General features: G+C 44.2%; 1 protein-coding gene across 1 annotated transcript in view; it reads left to right on the top strand.

The window, feature by feature from the left end:
• The window catches only part of IMPG1 (interphotoreceptor matrix proteoglycan 1), a 155,345-nt gene that overhangs the window by 125,802 nt on the left and 5,426 nt on the right, over positions 1 to 24,117 (top strand). The window contains 1 exon segment of the mRNA XM_019967056.2: positions 17,913 to 18,078. Coding sequence (XP_019822615.2) covers positions 17,913 to 18,078 — 166 coding nt within the window.

The raw sequence follows: 24,117 nt of genomic DNA, 5'->3' as shown, positions 1-24,117 counted from the left end.
ACGAGGAGCCCAGTTGAGGCAGGGGAAAACTGGGCACCTCTTAGAAAGAGGGCAGGAAGCTGGTGATGCATTTGCCAGTGATGCTCAAGAGACCCTAGTGATGCTGGAAGGAAGCATTGCACAAAGTCACGACTCTGTAAGACCATGGTCCTGAATCTGTATGCTGCTGATGCTGAAAACTCAGTCTTTGTGCATGCGTGCCGAATGAAATCTCGGAGACAGAACTTTGGGGAAAGTAGAAAAGAATAATGTTACTGCAAAGGGGGCCAGCAGTCGCATGCCTCTCAAAACTGTGTCCCAATCCAGAGTTGGGGGCAGGATTTGGTGAGGAGTTTTATAGCAATCGTTCAAGGGCAGGGTTGCTGATAAGGATTGGGTTGTACCAGGCCTACATTCCTTTATTCTGGCTTTAAGAGGTCCCCTGATAAGCTTCTGGAGTTTCTTTCATCTGTCCTCAGGTGCTCTCTAGATGAGCTTCTTGAGGTTATCATTCTCTGATCTTCTCTGGAAGGAAGAACGCTGACATCTTCCATTTGTTTTGGGTTTTAGTTCTGCAGAAGAGCTCAAAGACACAGTTCTGTGTATCCCTTGAGGCAGAACCAGGACCCTGCCCCGAGGCTGCACCCTTGCTTCCTGACTGCTCCTCCCTTGTCTCAGCACCCTCTGCCTCCCCTGATTAGGACTGTTTAAACCTGCCCTTTGAAACTCAGGGAACGTCATGCTGGCTGGAGTCTGTTCCCTACAAACGAGAAACAGCGGACACAGAAATGCTTCCATAGCCAGGAGCTCCACAGTGTCCTGCTTGGTTTCACTAACAGCAACACTCCATCTCCACAACTGGAAAAATGGATATAGTGACAGTTGCGAGGATCAATCAAAATTATATTTACAACACTTAGCGTAACATTTGATACACAGTAGTTGACTAACAAATGTTAGTGGTTAATATGATAGCATCGTCATTAGTAAATGAGCTAATACTTTGTGATATGAACAGGGTACCAGTGGGAACAATGAAAAGTACCAGGACAAGGTATTTGCATGGAGGGTCCACTGAAATTATTTCACTAATTTCTCATGACCAGTTCTGCTGTGTAGCCTTTCCTCTAAGAAGCCAAGAACAAGAGAAATGAGACAGTGCTAACATGGGTTTCAGTCCCTGCATGCTTGCTATGTCACTTCAGTCATGTCCGATTCTTTTGCAACCCTATGGTTGCATGGAATTCTCCAGGCAAGAATACTGGAGTAGGTTGCCATGCCCTCCTCCAGGGGATCTTCCTGACCCAGGCACTGAACCCGCATCTCTTATGTCTTCTGCACTGGCATGCAGGTTCTTTACTGCTAGTGCCACCTGGTCCTTACTGAAGCCAAATTTATACTGATTACTTAATGGCAGAACAGTAGCGGAAGCTAGAGAGCATTGGGCAGCCTGGGACATTATCTTACTCTACGCCTGGCTAGACAGTTGGAAAATTCAGAAGCTCTGAATTTTTGATACATTGGAGACTCATTGAATAATTGAATGAATGGACAGATGGATAGATGGACAAGGTCTGCCAAGAATGACTACTGTGAGCCAGCCAGGACATAAGTACTGCCTAAACCAGTGGGTTGGAAGACAGCAGATTTAGAAAGCCAAAAATTATTTTATAAAAGTTAAAAATAAATAACAAAGAACTTTATGAACTACATAAATCAAAGTGGATAAATCCAGTATTCAGAAGGGATCTTATTTATAGTGAGAAGCCACTGTGCCATCTACCCCCAGAAATGCTCCTTCCATTCGACAGGGAGCTGGACAAGGTGGGAGAAGCCTGGGCTTCCTCCTACCTCGCTGGTTTAGTCATTTCACAGAAAGCAAAGTGAAGAGTCACCCATGTAACCAGCAACTGGTTGAGATTCATTAAACCATGACCATCTTCTACACACGTGTAATCCAAAACAATCACCGTTCATTCACCACAGTTATAAACTGTAAAAATGTGAAAGTCCCTGCCCAAAGGAACATGCCCAATGGCCAAGGATGATCACCTTACAACAATGCTGGGATCAAAGCTATTCCTTTTTCCTTCAAAGACCTTCTAATGAGCACCTTCTGATATGCTTTATTTTATGGTTCATTCATTCAGTCTTGTCTGACACTTTGTGACCCCATGAACTGCAGCAGGCCAGGCTTCACCATCTCCCAGAGTCTGTTCAAACTCATGTCTATTGAGTTGATGATGCCATCCAACCATCTCATCCTCTGTTGTCCCCTTCTCCTCCTGCCTTCAATCTTTCCCAGCATCAGGGTCTTTTCAAATGAGTCAGTTCTTCCAATCAGGTGGCCAAAGAATTGGAGTTTCAACTTCAGCATCAGTCCTTCCAATGAATATTAAGGACTGATCTCCTTTAGGATGGACTAATTGGATCTCCTTGCAGTCCAAGGGACTCTCAAGAGTCTTTTCCAACACCACAAGACAGACGGGTCATGGTGGAGAGGTCTGACAGAATGTGGTCCACTGGAGAATGGAATGGCAAACCACTTCAGTATTCTTGCCTTGAGAACGCCATGGACAGTATGAAAAATGCTTCTGCAGAGTTCATTAATTTCATACTTCTATGAATTTATTCATTTTATAAAACTTCTTGAACTTGAAATGTAAAATGTTGTTCTTAAAACAAAAAGAACACCTGTATACTTATTGTACAGTAAAGTGTACTATAAATAGTGTCAGTTCTCCTATACAATTTTAGTTTGGAGAAATATGCACAAAATTAGTATTTTGATTATAGAAGAAATGGGCTTCTGGGTTTTAAAACAAATTAAGGGAAAATATGCCCATGATTTTCAATAGTTTTCTTCCTATTTTTCTTTTTTAATCTAGAAGATCACAGGTATTTTGCTCCCAGTTTTTCAGCATGACTAGCTGATCCAGATTTCCTGCTTGTGGTGGTGTATTTGAGTGTAAGCTGTCATGGTGATTGACAGGCAAGCTGATTAAAATGTCTTCCTCGTAGAGTAAACCAATGCAACCACCTGATTGTGCTGCCTCTCAGCTCCCTGGACCTGTAGTGAAGATAATTACTTCAGCTTCCTAGACAACAAGGACTCAGATTTACACAGCCTCTGGCTGTGTAGCCGGTATGGTCTCTTCCGGTGTCTAAAGCTTGGCTGATTCTCAGCAGTGCCCATCCCCCAGCACATAGTAAGGGAGATCACAGATCAGGACACTGCTAATCAAAATCCCAAGTAATACCTAAAGGTCATTTTAGCCAATACATGAAGCCTCCCTGATTCAGACTGGATCTTGCAAGTATTTCCTTGAACTCATTGATGAAAACTCTCCTTGAAAGAGAATTAAAAGGGGAAATCTTGAGGGAGATAAAGGACAGCTGCTGGAAATACCAAACACCAGGAATACATACCTAGCTTTGTCTCTGGGAAAGAATCTCAAGAATCTTCCCTTGGAAAATGGAGAAGGTATCCTACCATTTCAAAGTTTTTCCAACCAGGGTGGCCAAATATAGCAAAACTGAGTTACTGGATGTCTTACCCCTTTGCCCTTTTCTCATCACTTTCTTGGGAGAAACAGGCAATTTGAACTAGATCTCCAAAACACTGGAGGATCTCCCACCTCAAATCCAGTGTTCCGCAGCCCGGGAGCTGCTGGCTTTACCATCCATGCCTCCCACAGCCCTTATCAAAGAATAGCCTCCATGTGTGAAAAACATACCAGTCAATCAGGTAGATAGTGGTCATAGTCACTAAGTCATGTCTGACGCTTGCATCCAATGGACCGTAGCCCGTCAGACTCCTCTGTCCATAGAATTCCCCAGGCAAGAAAACTGGAGTGGGTTTCCATTTCCCTCTCCAGCAGATCTTCCCAATGCAGGAGTCAAATTTAACATCTCCTGCATTGCAGATAGATTTTTACCACTGAGCATTAGACGACAAATACAGTTTAAAGAGGATATGGAAACAGGTTTTAAACAGAGAACAAAAGCAAATGCTGAAATCTAAATAAAAAACAGAAAATACAATCACTGTATCATATCCATTATCTATACAGTAACTTCTGACTTTATAGAGATCTGAAATACCATTATCAATAGTAAATGGTAAATCAGTCCAAGTTACTGTCTTTTAGGTGTCAGCAAAGTGTTTCTTAAAATGCCAGATGGTTAATATTTTAGGCTTTGCAAGTCAATAAAGCAGAAGTAGATGTTTTTCTGGAATTCTCCTGCTTTTTCGATGGTCCAAAAGATGTTGGCAATTTGATCTCTGGATCCTCTGCCTTTTCTAAATCCAGCTTGAACATCTGAAAGATCTCAGTTCACTTACTGTTGAAGCCTCACTTAGAGAATTTGGAGCATTACTTTGCTAGCATGCGAGATGAGTGCAATTGTGTAGTAGTTGGAACATTTTTGGCATTGCCTTTCTTTGGGATTGGAATGAAGACTAACATTTTCCAGTCCTGTGGCCACTGCTGAGTTTTCCAAATTTGCTGGCATATTGAGTGCAGCACTTTCACAGCATCATCTTTTAGGATTTAGCTCAACTGGAATTCCATCACCTCCACTAGCTTTGTTCATAATGATGCTTCCTAAGGCACACTTGACTTCGCACTCCAGGATGTCTGGGTCTAGGTGAGTGATCACACCATCGTGGTTATCTGGGTCATGAAGATCCTTTTTGTACAGCTCTCCTGTCTACTTCTGCTTTATTGACTACACGAAAGCCTTTGACTGCGTGGACCACAACAAACTGTGGAAACTTTTTAAAGAGATGGAAATACCAGACCACCTGACCTGCCTCCTGAGAAATCTGAATGTAGGTCAAGAAGCAACAGTTAGAACCAGATATGGAACAATGGACTGGTTCCAAATTGGGAAAGGAGTATGTCAAGGCTGTATATTGTCACTCTGCTTATTTAACTTATATGCAGAGTACATCATGTGAAATGCTGGGCTGGATGAAGCACAAGCTGGAATCAAGATTCCAGGGGAAATATCAGCAACCTCAGATATGCAGATGACACCACCCTTATGGCAGAAAGCAAAGAACTGAAGAGCCTCTTGATGAAAGTGAAAGAGAAGAGTGAAAAAGTTGGCTTAAAACTCAACATTCAAAAAACTAAGATCATGGCATCCAGTCCCATTACTGCATGGCAAATAGATGGGGAAACAGTGGAAACAGTGTCAGACTTTACTTTTCTGGGCTCCAAAATCACTGCAGATGGTGATTGCAGCCATGAATTTGAAAGACGCCTAGACAGTATATTAAAAAGCAGGGACATTACTTTGCCAACAAAGGTCCATCTAGTCAAAGCCATGATTTTTCCAGTAGTCATGTATGGATGTGAGAGTTGGACCATAAAGAAAGCTGAGCGTCAAAGAATTGATGCTTTTGAACTGTGGTGTTGGAGAAGATGCTTGAGAGTCCCTTGGACTGCAAGGAGCAACAACCAGTCCATCCTAAAGGAAATCAATCCTGAATATTCATTGGAAGGACTGATGCTGAAGCTGAAACTCCAATCTTTTGGCCACCTGATGGGAAGAACTGACTCCTCAGAAAAGACCCTAATGCTGGGAAAGATTGAAGGCAGGAGGAGAAGGGGACAACAGAGGATGAGATGGTTGTATGGCATCACCAACTGTATGGACATGAGTTTAAGTAAGCTCCAGGAGTTAGTGATGGACAGGGAAGCCTGGCATGCTGCAGTCTGTGGGGTTGTAGAGTCGGACCCGAAGGATCGACTGAACTGACTGAATCTGCCCTTTGGAGTTCAGGCAAAGTCATGGGGACTAGAATCTGTTTCCAATAAAAAAGAAACGGGGAACACTGAGAGGCTTCCACGTCCAGGAACCTCACAGTGTCCAGTTCAGTTTCAGGGTGGGGCTAGTCTAGAAAGGCAGGAGGAAAATAAAGAGAGTCCTAGGAATAGCAGGGTACTTCTCCTGCTGTGAAAGCAGCTTTGGATACAAGGTAAAGATGCTCAGCAGAGAAGGAAGGGAAGGCAAGAATGAGACAGTGTTACCCCAAACACAAGGTTTCCCTCTTGGTGGGTGTCTAGCTAAATAACACAACCAAGCCAAAGAGCAGGAGAAGGATGTATCACTTGCAACAAGTAAGGAAAACCCCATGGATCCTTCCCAAAGCAGTGTCTCCCCAACCACCCAATTGGCGAAGTTTTAAGCTAAAGGTACATGCATATTCATGAGGGGCTTGAGAAGAGGAGAATTAAGGACAAAATTAGGACAAAGGTTGAGTCAGAACTTTAGCTGATGGAAGTCAGCAGGGTCAGAAAAGGTCAACATCATCTTCCCTCAGGTTCCAGGTGACCTGGAGGTTGAACCTTCAGGGTAATCTTTCCCACTGAAACAGAACTGGGAGTCTTTACAACTGATATGTTATCTTTGCTATAGGTTTGTAACTTTACAACTGATATGTTTTCTTTGTTATTTCTCTGGTTGTTTGTTTCTGCATTCTTTTGTTCCCTTAAGATTAATTACTGAAAACTGTTCGAGGGCAAACATTATAGCCAGGCTTAGATCACAAAATAGCTTAGGCCAAAGTGGCTTCTCTTATGTCAATAAAGCCAAGCCTGGTTCTATCTCCCGGGAACCCCATCCTATCTGCTTACAGCAGCTCAGTTAAAGTCAGGTTGTCTAACAGCCCCTGTTCAATCTATTTGCATCTTCTCTGGGGCCCATTTTTCTGTTCTTTCTTCTTCCCTCCCCGCCATGATTTATGGATTTTTGAAGTTAAACTTTTAAAAAAATGTGTGAAAGTCTTCAAACTAGGTGTTTAAAGCATTCCCAAGATTATAAAGTAAAAACACATAGAGTTTATCATTCATAAAATGCTGAAAATTTAGAAAATATTTGTTAAAAATCTATAAATAGTTACAATGGACACATAAAGTAACTCATTTTTAAAAGATGAAGGGCAAAATTAATAAAAATGCCTTAAAGATATAAAAATATCCCAAAAGACCTCTTTGGGGAAGCCAATTTTATGGAAGTGGATATTAGGTGAATTGACCTCTAACCTATGAAGTAGCCGTCTGGAGGCCTGGGTGGGGACGATACTGAAAGGATGCATTTGGGTGAGTGAAGAGTAGATGAAGTTCCTTTAAGCTGACAGTTCATAGGTCGTTAGAATCCTCTGCAAAAGCAATCTGGTGGAGCAGCAGGAGCAGAGGCCACATTTCTGTGAGATTTCAATGATATGGAAAATGAGAAAGTCAACATGCCCTGTCCACCTCCTGTCTTACAAGTTGGAGCAAGGCTCCAACCCTTCCACAGATACTGGAAGGTAGGGGGTGCTGTCTTCCTTGATGATTACATTTCAAAGGGATGGCTCCCAGGTCCTGCAGAAAGTCAGGAGTCCAAATTCTGGCAGGAAGCTTTAAAGAGATTTCCATCTCAAACAGAGGAAGAAGTTACAAGTTTTCTAAAGTCTTACTCTTGATGCCAAAAATTTGGCCTCTGTGCGCTGGTGCCAAATCAAATCTGAGAGACAAGAGCTTCGTGTGAAGCAGAGAAGGATTGCTTTATTGCTTTGCCAGGCAAAGGGGGACACAGTGCATTCATGGCCCTCGAAACTGCGTGTACCAACCTGGTGGGATTTGGTAAGGAGCTTTATAGCAGTGGTTCAAGTATGCAGTTGCTGATAAGACTAGGGTGTGTGCAGGGCACGCACTCCTTTAATCTAGTCTCAGGTGGTCTCTTGAAGAGCTGGTCTCAGGTGGCCTTCCCTGAAATGAAGAAAGCTAATATCTGCTATTTATTCGGGGTTTTAGTTCTATTGTTGTTGTTCAGTCACTCAGTCATAACCGACTCTTTGCGACCCCATGGACTGCAGCACACCAGGCTTCCCTGTCCATCACCAACTCCCAGAGCTTGCTCAAACTCATGTCCATTGAGTTCTAGAAAGACCTCAAAAGATAGTGTTCTGTGTATCCCTTGAGCGGAACCCGGACCCTGCCTGAAGGCTACGCTATTGATTCTTGGCTGCTTCTCCCAAGACTGTATCCCTTCCCTTCCGTGATTAGCAACTGTTCGAATCTGCCCTTGGGAACTCAGGGAAGGTCATGGAGGCTGGAGTCTGTTCCATACAAGAAGTGGAGGACACAGAAAAGTTTCTGTGGCCAGGAGCCCCACAGGGTCCTTCTTGGTTTCACAGTAAGGAAAGCGAGGTCAAGGAAAGAAGTCTGGTTAAAGATAAGTTGAGCTTAACAGTCCCAGACAGCTTAACAGTCAGAGGATGTAGCATTTCTTTTCTTTGCCCCAATTTTAATATATTTATAGGCAATGCCCAGACAGACCAATTATTTAGGTACATCTGCAAAATTTGAAACAAAATCCAATCAGGTCTTTTTCTTTTCTTTTGGCCTAATGTCAGGGTGGAAAGTGGATTGGGGTAGCAGTGCTGGGAGGGGGGAATATTTTACTACTTGGGGACTAGAGAGAAGAAAGAGAGAATTTGAAAACCCTCCGGAGATTTCCAGGTGAGTCTCATTTCACATTCAGATCAGCACCAGGATGTGGGGCTGCGTCCTCTAAAGGAGGATCGGCAGTGGTTAGGGCAGAGAGCATCTCAGAGGCGCAGGCAGGTAGGAGAAGCCACACGCTGTTGGTACAGCGTGCGGTTTGCCTTTCACCTTTTGAAACTCCCTGAATAAATGAATCTGTGATATAAAAAGTATAAACCAATGTTAGAACCACCTGATTCATCAACTGAGAAGCTGAATACATCACGGCTTGCTCAGTATTCTGCTGGCATCCCCGGCCACTAGGGTCGTCTTTCATTTGAGCTGCTATGAAAATTCTTCAGAAGCATGTAGGGCTTTTATGCCAGTTAGCTGTGCAGGGTGGAGATTTCAAAAATGCAAAACTCCATATAACTTATTCTAACTTCTTCTCTTCTTGAATTCCTAAAAATCTTCCTTAAAAACAGGCAGACCTCAAGGCTGGTAAGTGGTAAACATTGAAATTAATTACAGTCTGGCATCCACGACACTTCCAGCCAGAATGTGGGTCAACGCTCACTTTCTCTGGAAAGTGCATAATGTGTAAGACTCGCACTTAGTCACCAGCTCTGCGAAGGTGGTAGTTGTCACTCATCACAATGGCAATAAAAATGGTAATCGCTGTTAATTAACACTATTTTTTAAATCTTAATAAATAACTACACAAAGTTATTTCCCCCCATTCCATACTTGAAGAAACTGTGTTTCCTAAAAGTGTAAATAACTTATGTTTTACTGTTAAACAGTCACCAAGGGCTGGAACTGAATTCAAAGGCAGTTTTATGTGCTTCCCTCAACTCTACCTACTGCCTCTTTGTGAAAAAGAATCTTATTAACCCTCCTCCTACTGGTATACTGGAGAAGGAAATGGCAACCCGCTGCAGCATTCTTGCCTGGGAAATCCCACGGACAGAGGAGCCTGGCGGGCTACAGTCCATGGGGTCGCAAAGAGTTGGATTATGCCTTAGCAACTAAACAGCAACTACTGGGTATACGCCAAGTGTTTAATCTGCTTAGAAAAGGTGACAACACACTTCAGTCTAATGAGAATGAACTATTAGGTTCATTCTAATGAACCTAATGAACTATTAGGTTCATTCAACCTAAATGAACTATTAGGTTCTACATCTTACCAAGAGAAATTTCCTACAATATTTTATCATATTCTAGAATACAAAAAAAAAAAAAAACTTATTCTCAGAAACAAAAGTCCTAAACTTCCCTTTCTATGTTCTGTCGTCCCTGCTAGGAGTGTCCCCTCCCAGCTGGGGCAGCCTCAGGGACTCTCTCCAGGAGGCTGTCCCCAGCCTCCCCCATCTCTGTCTCTGGCTGTGCCTCCTGCTGCCCTGTGTTCCCTGTGCTGCCATCGTAGGAGTTTTTCTGTTAACGCCTGCTTCCACTAGGGAACCACAGTGCCGGCTGGACTGCCAGACAGCTTTTGCCCGCTCCAGAGTTTCTGCCTGTCCCCTCAGCCCACCCCCAACCACCCCATGGAGCTTCCTTAAGAAGCTCCCAGGGTCCGTCATCCAACCCTTAATGCAAACCCTCCACGCGAGCCTGGGCTTCCGCCCAGCTGCAGGGCCACCTCCCACGCTGCTGTTGGGGTCCCCATCTATCCTGGGACACTCAGGCCCTAAGATCAGTGCACCCAGAATCCCTCGGTTTGGCAAATATAAAAAATGACTGAGAGCGGAGTTCATTCTTCAGCTTCTAGTCCAGGGTAAGCTACGTGTGTTTGCCTTGGAAGTGTTCCTGAAAGCCTACTATAAACAGGTTGTGGTGTTGTTCTTGAGAATGGTAGAAAATTGAACTGAAACCCAAGCTTCTTATCGCATGCCCCTTCAAGCCAGAAAAATGTCCCATGGATAATTGATTCAATTCCACAAACTTGGAGTGTATGCTCCAACAGCCATGTGCATGGTCCTGCTGCTGCTACGCTTCAGTCGTGTCTGACTCTATGCGACCCCATAGACGGCAGCCCACCAGGCTCTGCCGTCCCTGGGATTCTCCAGGCAAGAACACTGGAGTGAGTTGCCATTGCCTTCTCCATTGTGTGCAAGTGAAAAGTGAAAGTGAAGTCGCTCAGTCGCCTCCGACTTGTAGCGACCCCATGGACTGCAGCCTACCAGGCTCCTCCATCCATGGGATTTTCTAGGCAAGAGTACTGGAGTGGCGTGCCATTGCCTTCTCCGGTGCATGGTCCTATGTATCATCAAATAATTATTCTTAATCCTACCCTTCAGCAATAAGTCATAAGCAAAACATTTCTGGCCAATAATAAAATAATAATAAAATGATAAATATGAACTTGAGTGTAGTTGTTTTTTTCTTTAAGTTCTTTTAGTCACTGACCTGCACAACAATTCTGGAGCCTGGCTATATCTCCTGCTAGCTTTGTTCCAGTAGGACACCTCAAATAGAAGATTTATTATATTTGATCTGGAGCAATATTAGTGATCACCTTCTTTAAATTTCTCTTTTTAGAGAGGGAAGAAATGGGTCTCAAAGATGCTAACCCACATTCCAAGGCCACAGACAATTGCTAGCAGCCAGTTCTTCTCTCCCAGGGTGCTTGGGTGTGCACAGCAAGGATGAGCAGGTTAACTCCACGGCAAGTGAAGCCAAGCCCACAAAGTCCTCAGAATTTAGGAAAATAAGCCAGATGCACATGTGTGGAAGGTGAGGCATCTGCATTATATCTCAGATGAAACCCCAGAAGGGCACCATAGTTATTCAAATGACTAAGCACTCAGCACCAAGCACTGAATCGATACTCATGCCTTAAGAAGGAGCAGTCAGAAGACCAGGCTGCCTAAGGATTCCCTGGGCTCCAGACCCTTTGCTTCATGCATATTAATTTTAAACATTAATATTAATTAGTGTTTAAAATTATATATCCTATCTGCAGTGGTATAGAGACAAATATAATCCAGGCTGCATTATATTAATTTTTGTTTCTGATTTCAAAGAATTTAAAACATGTTCTTAAGTTCCTAAAAGTATGGTGGTCAAAACTGTGTCCAGTGCCCCTGCAGATTATATGGATTGGTATGTGTGAGTTTGTCATTCTTTGATGCCCCAAGCAAAGGAATGACACCCCCTCCTCCCCACCAACAAAACCAGGACTGCAAAGCCTCCGTGGTTGGGGAATGAAGGGGCCCCTGCTTTCCGCTCCTTTCAGACTTGGTCTCAGCCTCCTGGGAACTCCAGGGCTCTGGCTCTGCCTTTCTGAAATGGGAAAAGATGAGCCAGGAGTTTGCAATATAACCTCCAGCCGGCCAGGCCAGATCTGCTGTGGTGATCAGAGTCCTAATGGCTCCACCACTGGTCCTCTGGAGCTGCTCTTCCCACCGCCCGATAGCTGACAGACCTTGCCTCCCTGCACCAGTGCGCTCAGCATCGCAGTTTTCCAGCTCAGTTCAGTCTCTCAGTCATGTCCGACTCTTTGCGACCCCATGGACTGAAGCACGCCAGGCCTCCCTGTCCATCACCAACTCCCGGAGCTTACTCAAACTCATGTCCAAACAGTTGGTGATGCCATCCAACCATCTCATCCTCTGTCGTCCTCTTCTCCTCCTGCCTTCAATCTTTCCCAGCATCAGGGTCTTCTCCAAGGAGTCAGTTCGCATCATGTGGCCAAAGGATTGGAGTTTCAGCTTCAGCATCAGTACTTCCAATGAATATGCAGGACTGATCTACTTTAGGATGGACTGGTTGGATCACCTTGCAGTCCAAGGGATTCTCAAGAGTCTTCTCCAACACCACCGTTCAAAAGCATCAATTCTTCGCTGCTCAGCTTTCTTTATAGTCCAACTCTCACATCCATACATGACTACTGGAAAAACCCATAGCTTTGAGTAGACAGACCTTTGTTGGCAAAGTAATGTCTCTGCTTTTTTTTAATATGCTATCTAGGTTGGTCATAGCCTTTCTTCCAAGGAGCCAGCATCTTTTAATTTCATGGCTGCAGTCACCATCTGCAGTGATTTTGGAGCCCAGGAAAATAAAGTTTGTCACTGCTTTCATTGTTTCCCCATCTATTTGCATGAAGTGATAGGACCGGATGCCATGATCTTAGTTTTCTGAATGTTGAGTTTTAAGCCAACTTTTTCACCCTTCTCTTTCACTTTCATCAAGAGTCTCCTTAGTTCTTCTCCGCAGTTTTTAAGGAGACAGAAATCAGTTCGGACCTTATATTAACAGTATAATTTGATTCCGAGTCTATTCCTACTTCTTTTGCTATTGAGCGCCACCTAGCGATCACTAGGTTTCATCGCATCAAAAAAAAAAGTCCACCGTAAAGGCCTAACAGGCCCTCAGCCGGGACCAGCCCTAAGAAGCCAGGGTTTCAGCCACACTGAGCTGAAATCCTGCCCTAGGATGGAACCCTATCAAAGCAGATGCCTCACGTCCTGTCCAATATTTGAGTGTTAGGGCAGCGCAAGGCAAGGGGATGACAAAATGGTAAAGAATGATGAAGTACAGGATAGAAAGGGAATAATACACAGAACCAAGGATTTGGGACAAGTGACAGGATGTTCTAGGGGAGGCATGTGAGTGCAATGATCCAGAGTTAGTGACACGTGGGCCTGAGACTCTCAGGGGCCGGCAGGAAGGGAGAGTCTGTGTTTAAGCCTGAGCAGATGAGTAGAGTACCTTTGGGATCGGTAACAGAGGGTTTGAAAAAGACAGTCTTGGACCATCAAGGACCTATGAATTTATAAACTGCTTGATGACCTGGATCATAATCTTTTTAGCTTTAACTGTAAAGTGCTTCCAAGTGTCGCCTGCAGGCAGCAAGGACTGTTCACTAAATGCATTTTGATTACATGGTGTAGAGTTGAGAGACAACCTTCCTCAGTCAGCGCTTGGGAATGCTTTTCAAGACCTTTAAAATGCAAACCTACTGCTCTGCATGCATGCATGCACGCTAAGTCACTCCAGTCATGTTCGACTCTGTGTGACCCTACGGACTGTAGCCTGCCAGGTTCCGTCTGTCCATGGGATTCTCCCGGCAAGAATACTGGAGTGGGTTGCCATGCCCTCCTCCAGGGGATCTTTCCGACCCAGGGATCGAACCCATCTCCTGCGTTGAGAGGTGGGTTCTTTACCACTAGTGCCACCTAGAAGCCACTGCTCTGTAGGCTAGTCCCCAAAAAACGACACAGGGAAAGCAAGTACTCTATGAACTAAGTGCACTTGTTCTTCACATTTACCCAATTCAGGGCCCCCAAATGTGGATAAATTCATTTCTCGACTTCTGCCTTATGTGTTCAGTTCAGTTTTACTGGTGCATAGACTATGCTTGGCTGGGCTGAAGGGAATATTGGTAAAACAGAAACGTTTTTTAAATAGAAACTCATGTGGTTATCCCACATTTTCTATTACTTTTCAGAGGGGCAGGCTCTGTGCATTCAGTCTCCTTCCCAAGTTAAAGCTGTTTCTCCACAGCAGAGAGAGGGCGGTGGAGACTCTACTATTCCCTCACGGCCTCTGCTTTCAGGACGGCAGGCCTGAGTGTCAGGCTGCTGACAGCTGTTATTTATTAAGCCAGACCCTGGACGTGAATCACCTGGGTTGTCAGGGTAAATGTGAGTTGTTTCCTAAACAGTGACAAAGATTCCTTTATGTAGCCGGCTTTAGGAACTGTCAGGCAGGGAAACTTCGCATTACTCAGGACTCTGTCCACAGGAAACCTCAAGTTGCAGAAAAATACAACTTTACGGAAATACCTAACAGGTCTACCTTGCTGGGAGACCCAAAAATTTGTTTTCAAGGAACTGCTCTTGCCCACCCATTGGACTGGTCTCACTGACCTCCCGCGCTCTCTTTTTCCACCACAGGGAGGCACTGGATCAGGAGTGAACACGAGGGTCAATGGAATCTCATCCCACAAGCTGCCCACACCCACAGGCAGGGCTTCTGTGTGGTCAGTAAACTTGGCAAAGCAGCTGACTGCGGCCTTCACTTGAAGATGCGCAGTAGACATTAGCTTACCAGTGACTCTGAGAGGCTTACAAGGAAAAAGAGAGGGGACTGTAGCTGGAGTCAAAGTCCAGGGGAAAGAGAAACCCATTATGTTTATTTCATCTAGCACTTAAAAAAATAAATAAAAGATTAGCCACCAAGCCTACTTTTAGTATGTGTGTGTACTAAGTCGCTTCAGTCGTGTCTGACTCTGTGCAACCCCGTGGACTGTAGCCCCCTAGTCGCCTCTGTCCTTGGGATTCTCCAGACAAGAATACTGGAGTGGGTTGCCATGCCCTCCTCCAGGGGATATTCGCAGCTCAGGGATCCAACCCACGTCTCTTACGTCTACCTGCATTGGTAGGTGGGCTCTTCACCACTAGCACCACCTGGGAAACCCTATAAAACATTAAATCCGGCTGAATTCGAGCTCTGCAAATGTTCCCGCATGGGAAATACTAGCTCAGATGATCACTGAAACGATCCCAACTCTGAAACTTCTGAGATCTATGTACATGTTTTCTAAAGCACAAGTCTGTAATATTACAGCCCTCCCCTGCCCACAGATCCTTCATGGCCCTCACCTCCTGTCAAGTCCAAAGTCCTTAGCACGGCATTCAAGCCCTACCAGAGCTTGGCCTGAACTTACCTCTCCAGGCTCAATTCCCTTCCTTCCCATCCATGAGTCTCTGCTCCCTGCTTGCTGGACTTGCCCTGCTCCCTCTTCACATGCCTGTTTCACTCCCACCTCCGTGCCTCTGCTTATGGTGGGTCTGGTCAGAATTCCTTTCCCAGTCTTTGCACATCCAAATGCAATCCACCTTAGACACAGGCTTCAGCAATCTCCCTGGCCCCTGTATCTCTAATGTAACCTCGTGGTTAGAGTTCTTACACTAGACGAGATCCTTGGCTTCTTGTAGAGGAGCATCTGTGTGTGTCTTACTGTCCCCCCTCAGCTTCTTGAAAGAGTGGCTTCATACCGGATTCCTGTCCCCTAGTCCCTAACTGGCTTCCCTGGTAGCTCAGCTGGTAAAGAATCTGCCTACAATGCAGGAGACCCCGCTTCAATTCCTGGGTTGGGAAGACCCACCAGAGAAGGTATAGGCTACCCACTCCAGTATTCTTGTGTTCCCTGGTGGCTCAGATGGTAAAAAAAAATCCACCTGCAATGCAGGAGACCTGGGTTCACTCCCTGGGTTGGGAAGATCCCCTGGAGAAGGGAACGGGCTACCCACTCCAGTATTCTGGTGGACAGAGGAGCCTGGCAGACTACACTCCATGGGGTCGCAAAGAGTCTGACGTGACTGAGCAACTTTCACTTTCCCTCCACTAGTTCCTAGCACATGATAGGTGCCTATTGAAATAATCTGAAGGGTAAATAGCTGATGCAATTCAATGGGAAACCCTTCTAGGCAGAAAGGACCGTAGTCTGGGGACCAGTGGCCTGTTGCGGTTGTTCCATCAGCACGTGATGATACCGACCTTTTGCTTCTCCCCTGGAGAGCAAGGTGTGCTCAACTCCAAAAGACAAGGAAGGGGCTGGAAGGGGCCACGATTCTCCCAGAGCTAACAGTCTGAGATTTATAATTGTCTGTTGATTTGTAATCTACTTGATGAAGATTTTGAGACAATCCTACAGAATTAAGAATAGAGTGAAAAAGAACAATTGATGACTAAAAACAAAACAGAGAAAAACCTGAGGTCTATTTGAATTTTCAAAGAAAAGAACCTCTAGGGATCAGCAAGAGACTGAAAGAGATTTTCAAACCAGGAAGGTCTTGAAACTACTGACTACTGCTTTAAAATGTAACCCTGATCTTAAATATGTGTTTACCAACTAATCGCTGCAGAAAATGTTTGCCTTAAAAAAAAAATTCTAACAAAGAAAAAGAATTTTATTGAAATATAATCGATTTCTAGTGTTTCGTGTGTACAGCAAAATGATTCAGTTATACATACATAAAATATACATGTATTTTTTCAGATTTTTTCTATAATAGGTTATTACAATGTATTGCATACAGTTCCCTGTGCCATACAATATCTTGTTGTTAATCTATTTTATATGTATTAGTGTGTATCTGTTGGAGAAGGCAGTGGCACCCCACTCCAGTACTCTTGCCTGGAAAATCCCATGGACAGAGGAGCCTGGAAGCCTGCAGTCCATGGGGTCGCTGAGGGTTGGACACGACTGAGCGACTTCACTCTCACTTTTCACTTTCATGCATTGGAGAAGGAAATGGCAATCCACTCCAGTGTTCTTGGCTGGAGAATCCCAGGGATGGGGGAGCCTGGTGGGCTGCCGTCTATGGGGTCGCACAGAGTCGGACACGACAGAAGCAACTTAGCAGCAGCAGCAGCAGTGTGTATTTGTTAATTTCAAATTCCCAATTCATTCTTCCCGACTCCCTTCCCTTTTGGTAACCATAGTTTGTTGTGGCTGTGAATCTATTTCTGTTTTGTAAATACGTTCACTCGTATCATTTTTTTTTTAAGATTCCACATATAAGTGATACTCTATGATATTTGTCTCTCTCTCTGATTACTTCACTTAGTGTGATAATCTCCATGTTGCTGATGTGTATATATATGTACCACATCTTCTTTATCCATTCCTCTGTTGATGGACATTTAGGTTGCTTCCATGTCTTGGCTACTGAACATAGTGCTGCTATGAACACTGGGGTGGGTGTATCTTTTTGAATTTAGAGTTTCTGTCTTTTCCAGATATATGTCCAGGGGAAAAAAAAATTAATTCTCTAATGAGGTGGTTGTCAAAATGTGCTCCCCAGATCAGATACATTAACATCATCTACATTAGAGGATTTTTTAAATGTTCTGCTTGGTTTTTTCTTAAGTTTTTTTTTAATGTGGACCATTTTTAAAATCCTTATTGACTTTGTTACATTATTGCTTTTGTTTTTTGTGGGTCCTTTGGGGTTTTTTGTTTGTTTGGTTGCTTGTTTTGGCCATGAGGCATATGGGGATCTTAGTTCTCTGACCAGGGATGGAACTTGTATCGCCTTAATTGGAAAGCAGTCTTAGCCAGTGGACTGCCAGGGAAGTCTCCCTCTTCTGTTTGTTAGCGCCTTAGAGATACAGATTCTTGGTCTCTAAACCTCCTGCATCAGAAATTGTGATGGTGGGGCTCAGGAGTCTGACATTCAACAAGGCCTCTAGCTGATTCTGATGCACACCAGTTTGTGCATAATTAAATGCGGAGCTAAATATGTCATCACCTGTGTCTGTAAACTCATTCATTAAAGATATAGAAATGCTTGGTTCTCTTTACTCCACTCTGTTCTCACTCCTGTACAACTCACATCACAGTAGGGCGATGGCAAACCTTTTCGATCTTCTGTCTTGACTTCTGCTGGTCCCACTGCTCAGGCATCCACGCATCAGTAAAATATACCCTATTTTCTACAGCGGATCAAGCAGATCCCTGCAAATTCCTGGCCTGCGGCAAATTCGCCCAGTGTGTGAGGAATGAGTGGACCGAGGAAGCCGAGTGTCGCTGTCGATCGGGGGACCCAGGCCCTTGTGCTCCCATAGAGGACTGTGAAGACATCCCGGGGAAGGGAACACCGTGCAGGTGAGGCCAGCATCCCAGCGCTGAGACCTGAGAATCTGTTCCTCAGGCTTCTGAGACACCCATCATTAGAATGTCTTCACACGGTCCCTTAAACCCATGATTCTTAAACTTCAGCGAGCATCTGTCAGAGAAGTACTTGTGGAAACACACGTGGCCAGGCCATGCGAGGCTGTTTCTGATTCACTCAGTCTGGGTAGGGCCCACGCCTGGCTGCTGCTGCTGGGCCAAGGACCACACTTTGAGTACCACTTGTCCTCAGCCTTTCCAGTGTTTCATTAAGACCAATAAGGGAAGAAAAATGAGCCTGTATCAGTTTCTAATGATATCTAATGGCCACTTTCCCACTGGGGGCTCATGGCTAGCTGCTTACACAATCAACAAGAAAGGAGAGAAATTTAGCCCTTTTCCTGATGAAACATACCCTGTGACTTTCATGTATCTTAAAGACCATTATCCAGTAGGGGTTAAGAAGCAATTGGCTCAGCAATTTACTAAGCAAGTAGCAAGACACATTTCCTAACTTCTCTAAACCTCAATTTTTCCCCGGATAATGAGACTAATAAAACCCCCCTGCTGGCTTGCCACAAGGGGTATATGAAATGACATTTATTAAACATCTTTACAAAGAACACAAAACACAGAGTATCTATTCAAATAAGGGGGGATTATAATGATGCTGTCAATTTTCCCTGAGTTAATCCCAATTAAAACCCTGACGGGATTTGTTATGGAACTTGACGTTCTGGAAATAAAAATGTACAAGAGAAAATCTTGAAGTACAGTGGTGGGGAGGCCGCTCTATAGGAATACATAACATAATAATCTTTAAAGCATTAAGATACACACAGACCTAGACAGTAGATCAATAAAACATACATAAGCCCCAAACAAAGCCTTATATAGCAGGAAATTTATTTTAACAAGCATTTCAAATCAGTCAGGTAAGTATAGAGTTAACAGCAATAGTTAGTATAAAACTGGCCCTCCATTTAGAAAAATAAAATTAGTTTATTACCACACACAAATCAACATCAAAGATTCAAACCTAAAATTGGAAGTATGAAAATATGAGGAGATTTTTTTTCTACATTTCTACAAATTGGGCTTTGAAAAAATTTTTTCCTGAATAAAATCCAAGAAGACATTAAGAAGAGGATTTCCACAGGGCCAAGGACACCAAAAATAAACAGATAAGCAATGAGGTGGGAGAAAAATATTTACAACTTATAGATAAAGGATGAATATCCCTACTAATAGGAGCTCCCACACATCAATAAAAGGTAAACATACTAATATTAAAATGAGCAAAAAATACAGAGGCACAGTTCATAGAAGATATCCAAATGACCCATGAAGCATAGGAAAAGATAATCAATCTCACTACAAGTAGGGAAATCTAAAAGCAATATGGAGATATCATTCGTTACTCATGAGTTTAGCAAAAGAAGGTTAATAGCATCCAGTGCAAATACTATCAGGGAAAAACTAGTTCTATCAGGCATTACCAGTAGAAAAAATGGTAAGACGTTATTGCAAGAGAAAGTTGTCAATATTTTAAATTTGACTAAGATACTCTACTTTTAGACAATTATCCCTACAAAAATACTTGCACTTTGCAATGTTCACAGCATCATTGCTTTGACTCATGAAACAATTGTGCAGCCTATCGGTAGGGGATCAGTTAACTCCATAGTGTGGTGTTATATTCATTGTGAAACATGGCAGTTAAGAGCAGTAAGACGGTCTACTAGAACTGCTGTAGAAAAAGAGCAAGACATTTCATTAAATGAGAAAAGTAAATTTCAGGATAATAAATGCCATTTATGTAATGTATTAATAACAGGAATATGTACGTCTAAGTATTTTAGGTTCAACCATATGGCATTGCCGTTTTGTCAGTCACAAATCATACAACGTTACACGATTCATTCTAGTGATAGTCGCTCAGTCCTGCCCAACTCTTCGAGACCCCATGGAGCTGCCAGGCTCCTTTGTCTATGGGATTCTCCAGGCAAGAACACCGGAGTAAGTTGCCATTTCCTTCTCCAGGGGATCTTCCCAACCCAGGGATCGAACACATGTCTCCTGCATTGCAGGCAGATTCTTTACCATCTGAGCCATGAGGGAAGCCTACTATTAAGAGACAATGCTAAGTATAGAGACAGGTCAACTTAAAAAGTATCAGCTTGACTTTATCTTGTAATCTGTAGACAATACATTAGAATACGTAATGAATCCATACACCTTTTCCAAAGGAATACCAGAGACAGACAATCATCAATCAGATGAAATAATATAGATGAAGCTTATCTCTCTCAGAGAGATGGGGACTGGGCAAGTGGTCAGGAAGGAAATATAATGTGCTTTTAAAATCATAGCAAATATGTGGACTAATAGGTTCACTTAACTATCATTCCACTTAACAATGGAGAGGAGCAGATTTGTGGTCCACAGTTTTTAGTTATGTGAATATGTTCCTGTTTCACCTGTATAACATAAATGAAAGGGGAGGAAAGGAAGAAAGAGTAACGAGCAAGGCCCCAGTAAGATGTGGAAGAGAAAGGGGTTGCACATGCCCTTTACAAACAATGAATATAATTTCTATTTTAGTCAACCTTATTTCCTGTTTCAGATGGCTATACAATTTGTCATTTTAGACACCCTTCTTCTAGAGGAAGAAAGACCACTTTCTGGGTGGTTATAAATGAGGTCAGCAGAACAAAGCTTTCAGTGATCTGGAAAGCTGTCACGAGGGTTTGCTGTATCTACTGCCTCCACTTGTGCCTGCCTCTGGGGCTGACATGGACCCCAAAATGCAGTTACACAGGAATAAGGTGCCCCTTCAGTTCAGTTCAGTTCAGTCACTCAGTCATGTCTGACTCTTTGCGACCCCATGAATCGCAGCATGCCAGGCCTCCCTGTCCATCACCAACTCCCGGAGTTCACTCAGACTCACGTCCATCGAGTCAGTGATGCCATCCAGCCATCTCATCCTCTGTCGTCCCCTTCTTCTCCTGCCCCCAATCCCTCCCAGCATCAGAGTCTTTTCCAATGAGTCAGCTCTTCGCATGAGGTGGCCAAAGTACTGCAGTTTCAGCTTTAGCATCATTCCTTCCAAAGAACACCCAGGGCTGATCTCCTTTAGAATGGACTGGTTGGATCTCCTTGCAGTCCAAGGGACTCTCAAGAGTCTTCGCCCACACCACAGTTCAAAAGCATCAATTCTTCGGCACTCAGCTTTCTTCACAGTCCAACTCTTACATCCATACATGACCACTGGAGAAACCATAGCCTTGACTGCTGCTGCTGCTGCTGCTGCTGCTGCTAAGTCACCTCAGTCATGTCCGACTCTGTGCGACCCCAGAGACGGCAGCCCACCAGGCTCCTCCGTCCATGGGATTTTCCAGGCAAGAGTACTGGAGTGGGGTGCCATTAGCCTTGACTAGATGGACCTTTGTTGGAAAAGTAATGTCTCTGCTTTTCAATATGCTATCTAGGTTGGCTCCCCTTACACCAATTCAATTCAACAAACGTGTTTGAATACCCATGTGCTTGTTGCCATGTTAGATGCTGGGTAATAGCTAGGAAGGGAGGGAGGGAGAAAGGGCCCCATGGACTGTAGCCCGCCAGGCTCCTCTGTCCATGGAATTCTCCAGGCAAGAATACTGGAGTAGGTGGCCATTTCCTTCTCCAGGGGATTTTTTCCATCCAGGGATCAAACCCAGTTCTCCCATATTGCAGGCAGATTCTTTACTGTCTGAGCCATCGGGGAAGCCCAATAAATAGGAAAGGAGGGAGAGAGAAGAAGAGTAGGAAGAAAGGACACAAGAAGAATGAAGAGAAACTCAATTTCTTTGGGTGGTAGAGAAGAGAAATCTGCCACATCCCCTCAGTTCTACTCTTTCCAACTCCTTGATTAAAGATCCCTTTTCAAATGTGAAGTATTAAGCCCTAAGAGTATTATATCCTCTGGAGAAGGAAATGGCAACCTACTCCAGTATTCTTGCCTAGAGGATTCCATGGACAGAGGAATCTGGTGGGCTGCTCTCCATGGGGTTGCACAGAGTCGGACATAACTGAAGAGACTTAGCATGCATGTATGCATTGGAGAAGGAAATGGCAACCCACTCCTGTAGTCTTGCCTGGAGAATCCCAGGGAAAGAGGAGCCTGGTGGGCTGCCATCTGCGGGGTTGCACAGGGTTGGACACGACTGAAGCAACTTAGCAGCAACAACATTATATCCTCAGCATGAAGATAAACCCCACTGCCCCCATGAGTGCTTCAGACAGATTCTGGAGAAAAATCGGAGCCCAGGGGTGCTCTGAGCATCTCTCCTGGACCCCTACCACCTGTTCTTTGTCTCATCAGTTATTTCTGTCCCTCACAGGATGCCATCATTTGTGTGACTCTGGCAATTTACTTATTTGAGGATCAGATGACAAATGAAGTGTAGATAGGTGGGGGCACAGCCACACCCAGCTGCAGACTGGCTGCCTAGGAACTCCTGAGCCCCTAGCCATTCTGAGAGCCCAGGGCAAAGCTCCACCCACCAGTGGACTAACAACTCCAGGATCCCCAGAGCCCTTAGTCAGAGACCCTGGAACCTGGATTCACCCCTCAGAGGGTAGGCACCAGCCCCAAGATCCCCCTGGGCCACAGGCCCCCCTATCAGCAAGCTGTCTCCAGGTCTGAGACACCTTGGAGCCCTCAGTCAGCTGCCCCACTCATGATGGGCCAACACCTCTTTTAGAACATCCTAGATCCCCAGGCCAGCCACATTAGGAACTGGCTCTGCCTACCAGCAGGCTAACACTAGATCCTGGACCACTGGCTCTGTAACAACCCACCCTAGAGCCAGGTTCCACCCACCAGTGACCTGGTGCTAATCTTGGCACCCACCAGGGCCATGTAGTCAGCCACCTTATGACCTGGTCCCACCCACAAGTGACCAGTAGCCGCCACGCAAGTCAGGGTTTGGCAACCAAATAGACCAGGACCAGGCACATCTACCAGACCATCCGCAGCAGTCAGCCTGGCACAACAGAAGAGCCAATACTGCGCACACAAAGCATGTGTCTAGAGCATGTAGCTCCGGTGACCAGAGGGGAGTGTACCGCTTGGATGCACAGGATATCTCCTACAAAGGCCACTTCTTCAAGGTTAGGAACTGTAACCAACATATCAAATACATAGAAATGAAAATAGCAAATTAAGCAGAAGAATATGCTCCAAAGGTACAAGATAAGATCCTGAAAGAACTAAGTGAAGTGGGGATAAACAATTTACCCAATAAGGAGTTCAAGGTAATGATTGCAAAGATGTTCAAAGAATTTGGAAGACAAGTGGATGAATAAAGTGAGAAGTTAAAAGCTTTTAACAAAGTGAGAAATATAAATAAGCACCAGAGATGAAGAATACAATAACTGAAATTAAAAAAAATACACTAGAAAGAATAGTAGATTAGATGATACAGAGTGAATTGGAAGACAGAGATGTAGAAATCCCTGAAGCTGAGCCAAGAAAAAGAAAAAAAAATGATGACAGATTTAGAGACCTCCGAGACAACATCAAGCATATAAGGGTCCCAGAAGGAGAAGAGAGATGAAGAGGAAGAGGACATATTTGAATACATGAGAGTTGAAAACTTCCTCAGCCTGGGAAAGGAAACAGACACCCAGGTCCAGGAAGCACAGGGAGTCACAAACAGGCACAATCCATAGAGGACCACACTAAGACGCGCTGTAGTTAAAACGGCAAAAATTGAAGAGAAAACATTAAAAGCACCAACGGAAAAGCGACAAGAAGGTAAGGCTGTCAGTTGACTTTTCACCAGAAACTGCAGGCCAGAAGGGAGGGGCATGACATATTTAAAGCGATGAAAGGGAAAAACATACAACCCAGAGTACCCTACCCAGCAAGGCTTTCATTCAGAGTTTATGGAGAGATCAAAATTTTACAGACAAAAAAAAGCCAAAAGAATTCAGCACCACCAAACCAGTTTTACAAGAAATGTTAAAAGGATGCACCAAGCACAAATT

The sequence above is a fragment of the Bos indicus genome, chromosome 9 (assembly GCF_029378745.1).
Source record: "Bos indicus isolate NIAB-ARS_2022 breed Sahiwal x Tharparkar chromosome 9, NIAB-ARS_B.indTharparkar_mat_pri_1.0, whole genome shotgun sequence".
In the NCBI taxonomy this organism is placed as follows: domain Eukaryota; kingdom Metazoa; phylum Chordata; class Mammalia; order Artiodactyla; family Bovidae; genus Bos; species Bos indicus.
The sequence above is the reverse complement of the archived record's forward strand: the minus strand, read 5'-3'. Positions and strand labels throughout refer to the sequence as shown.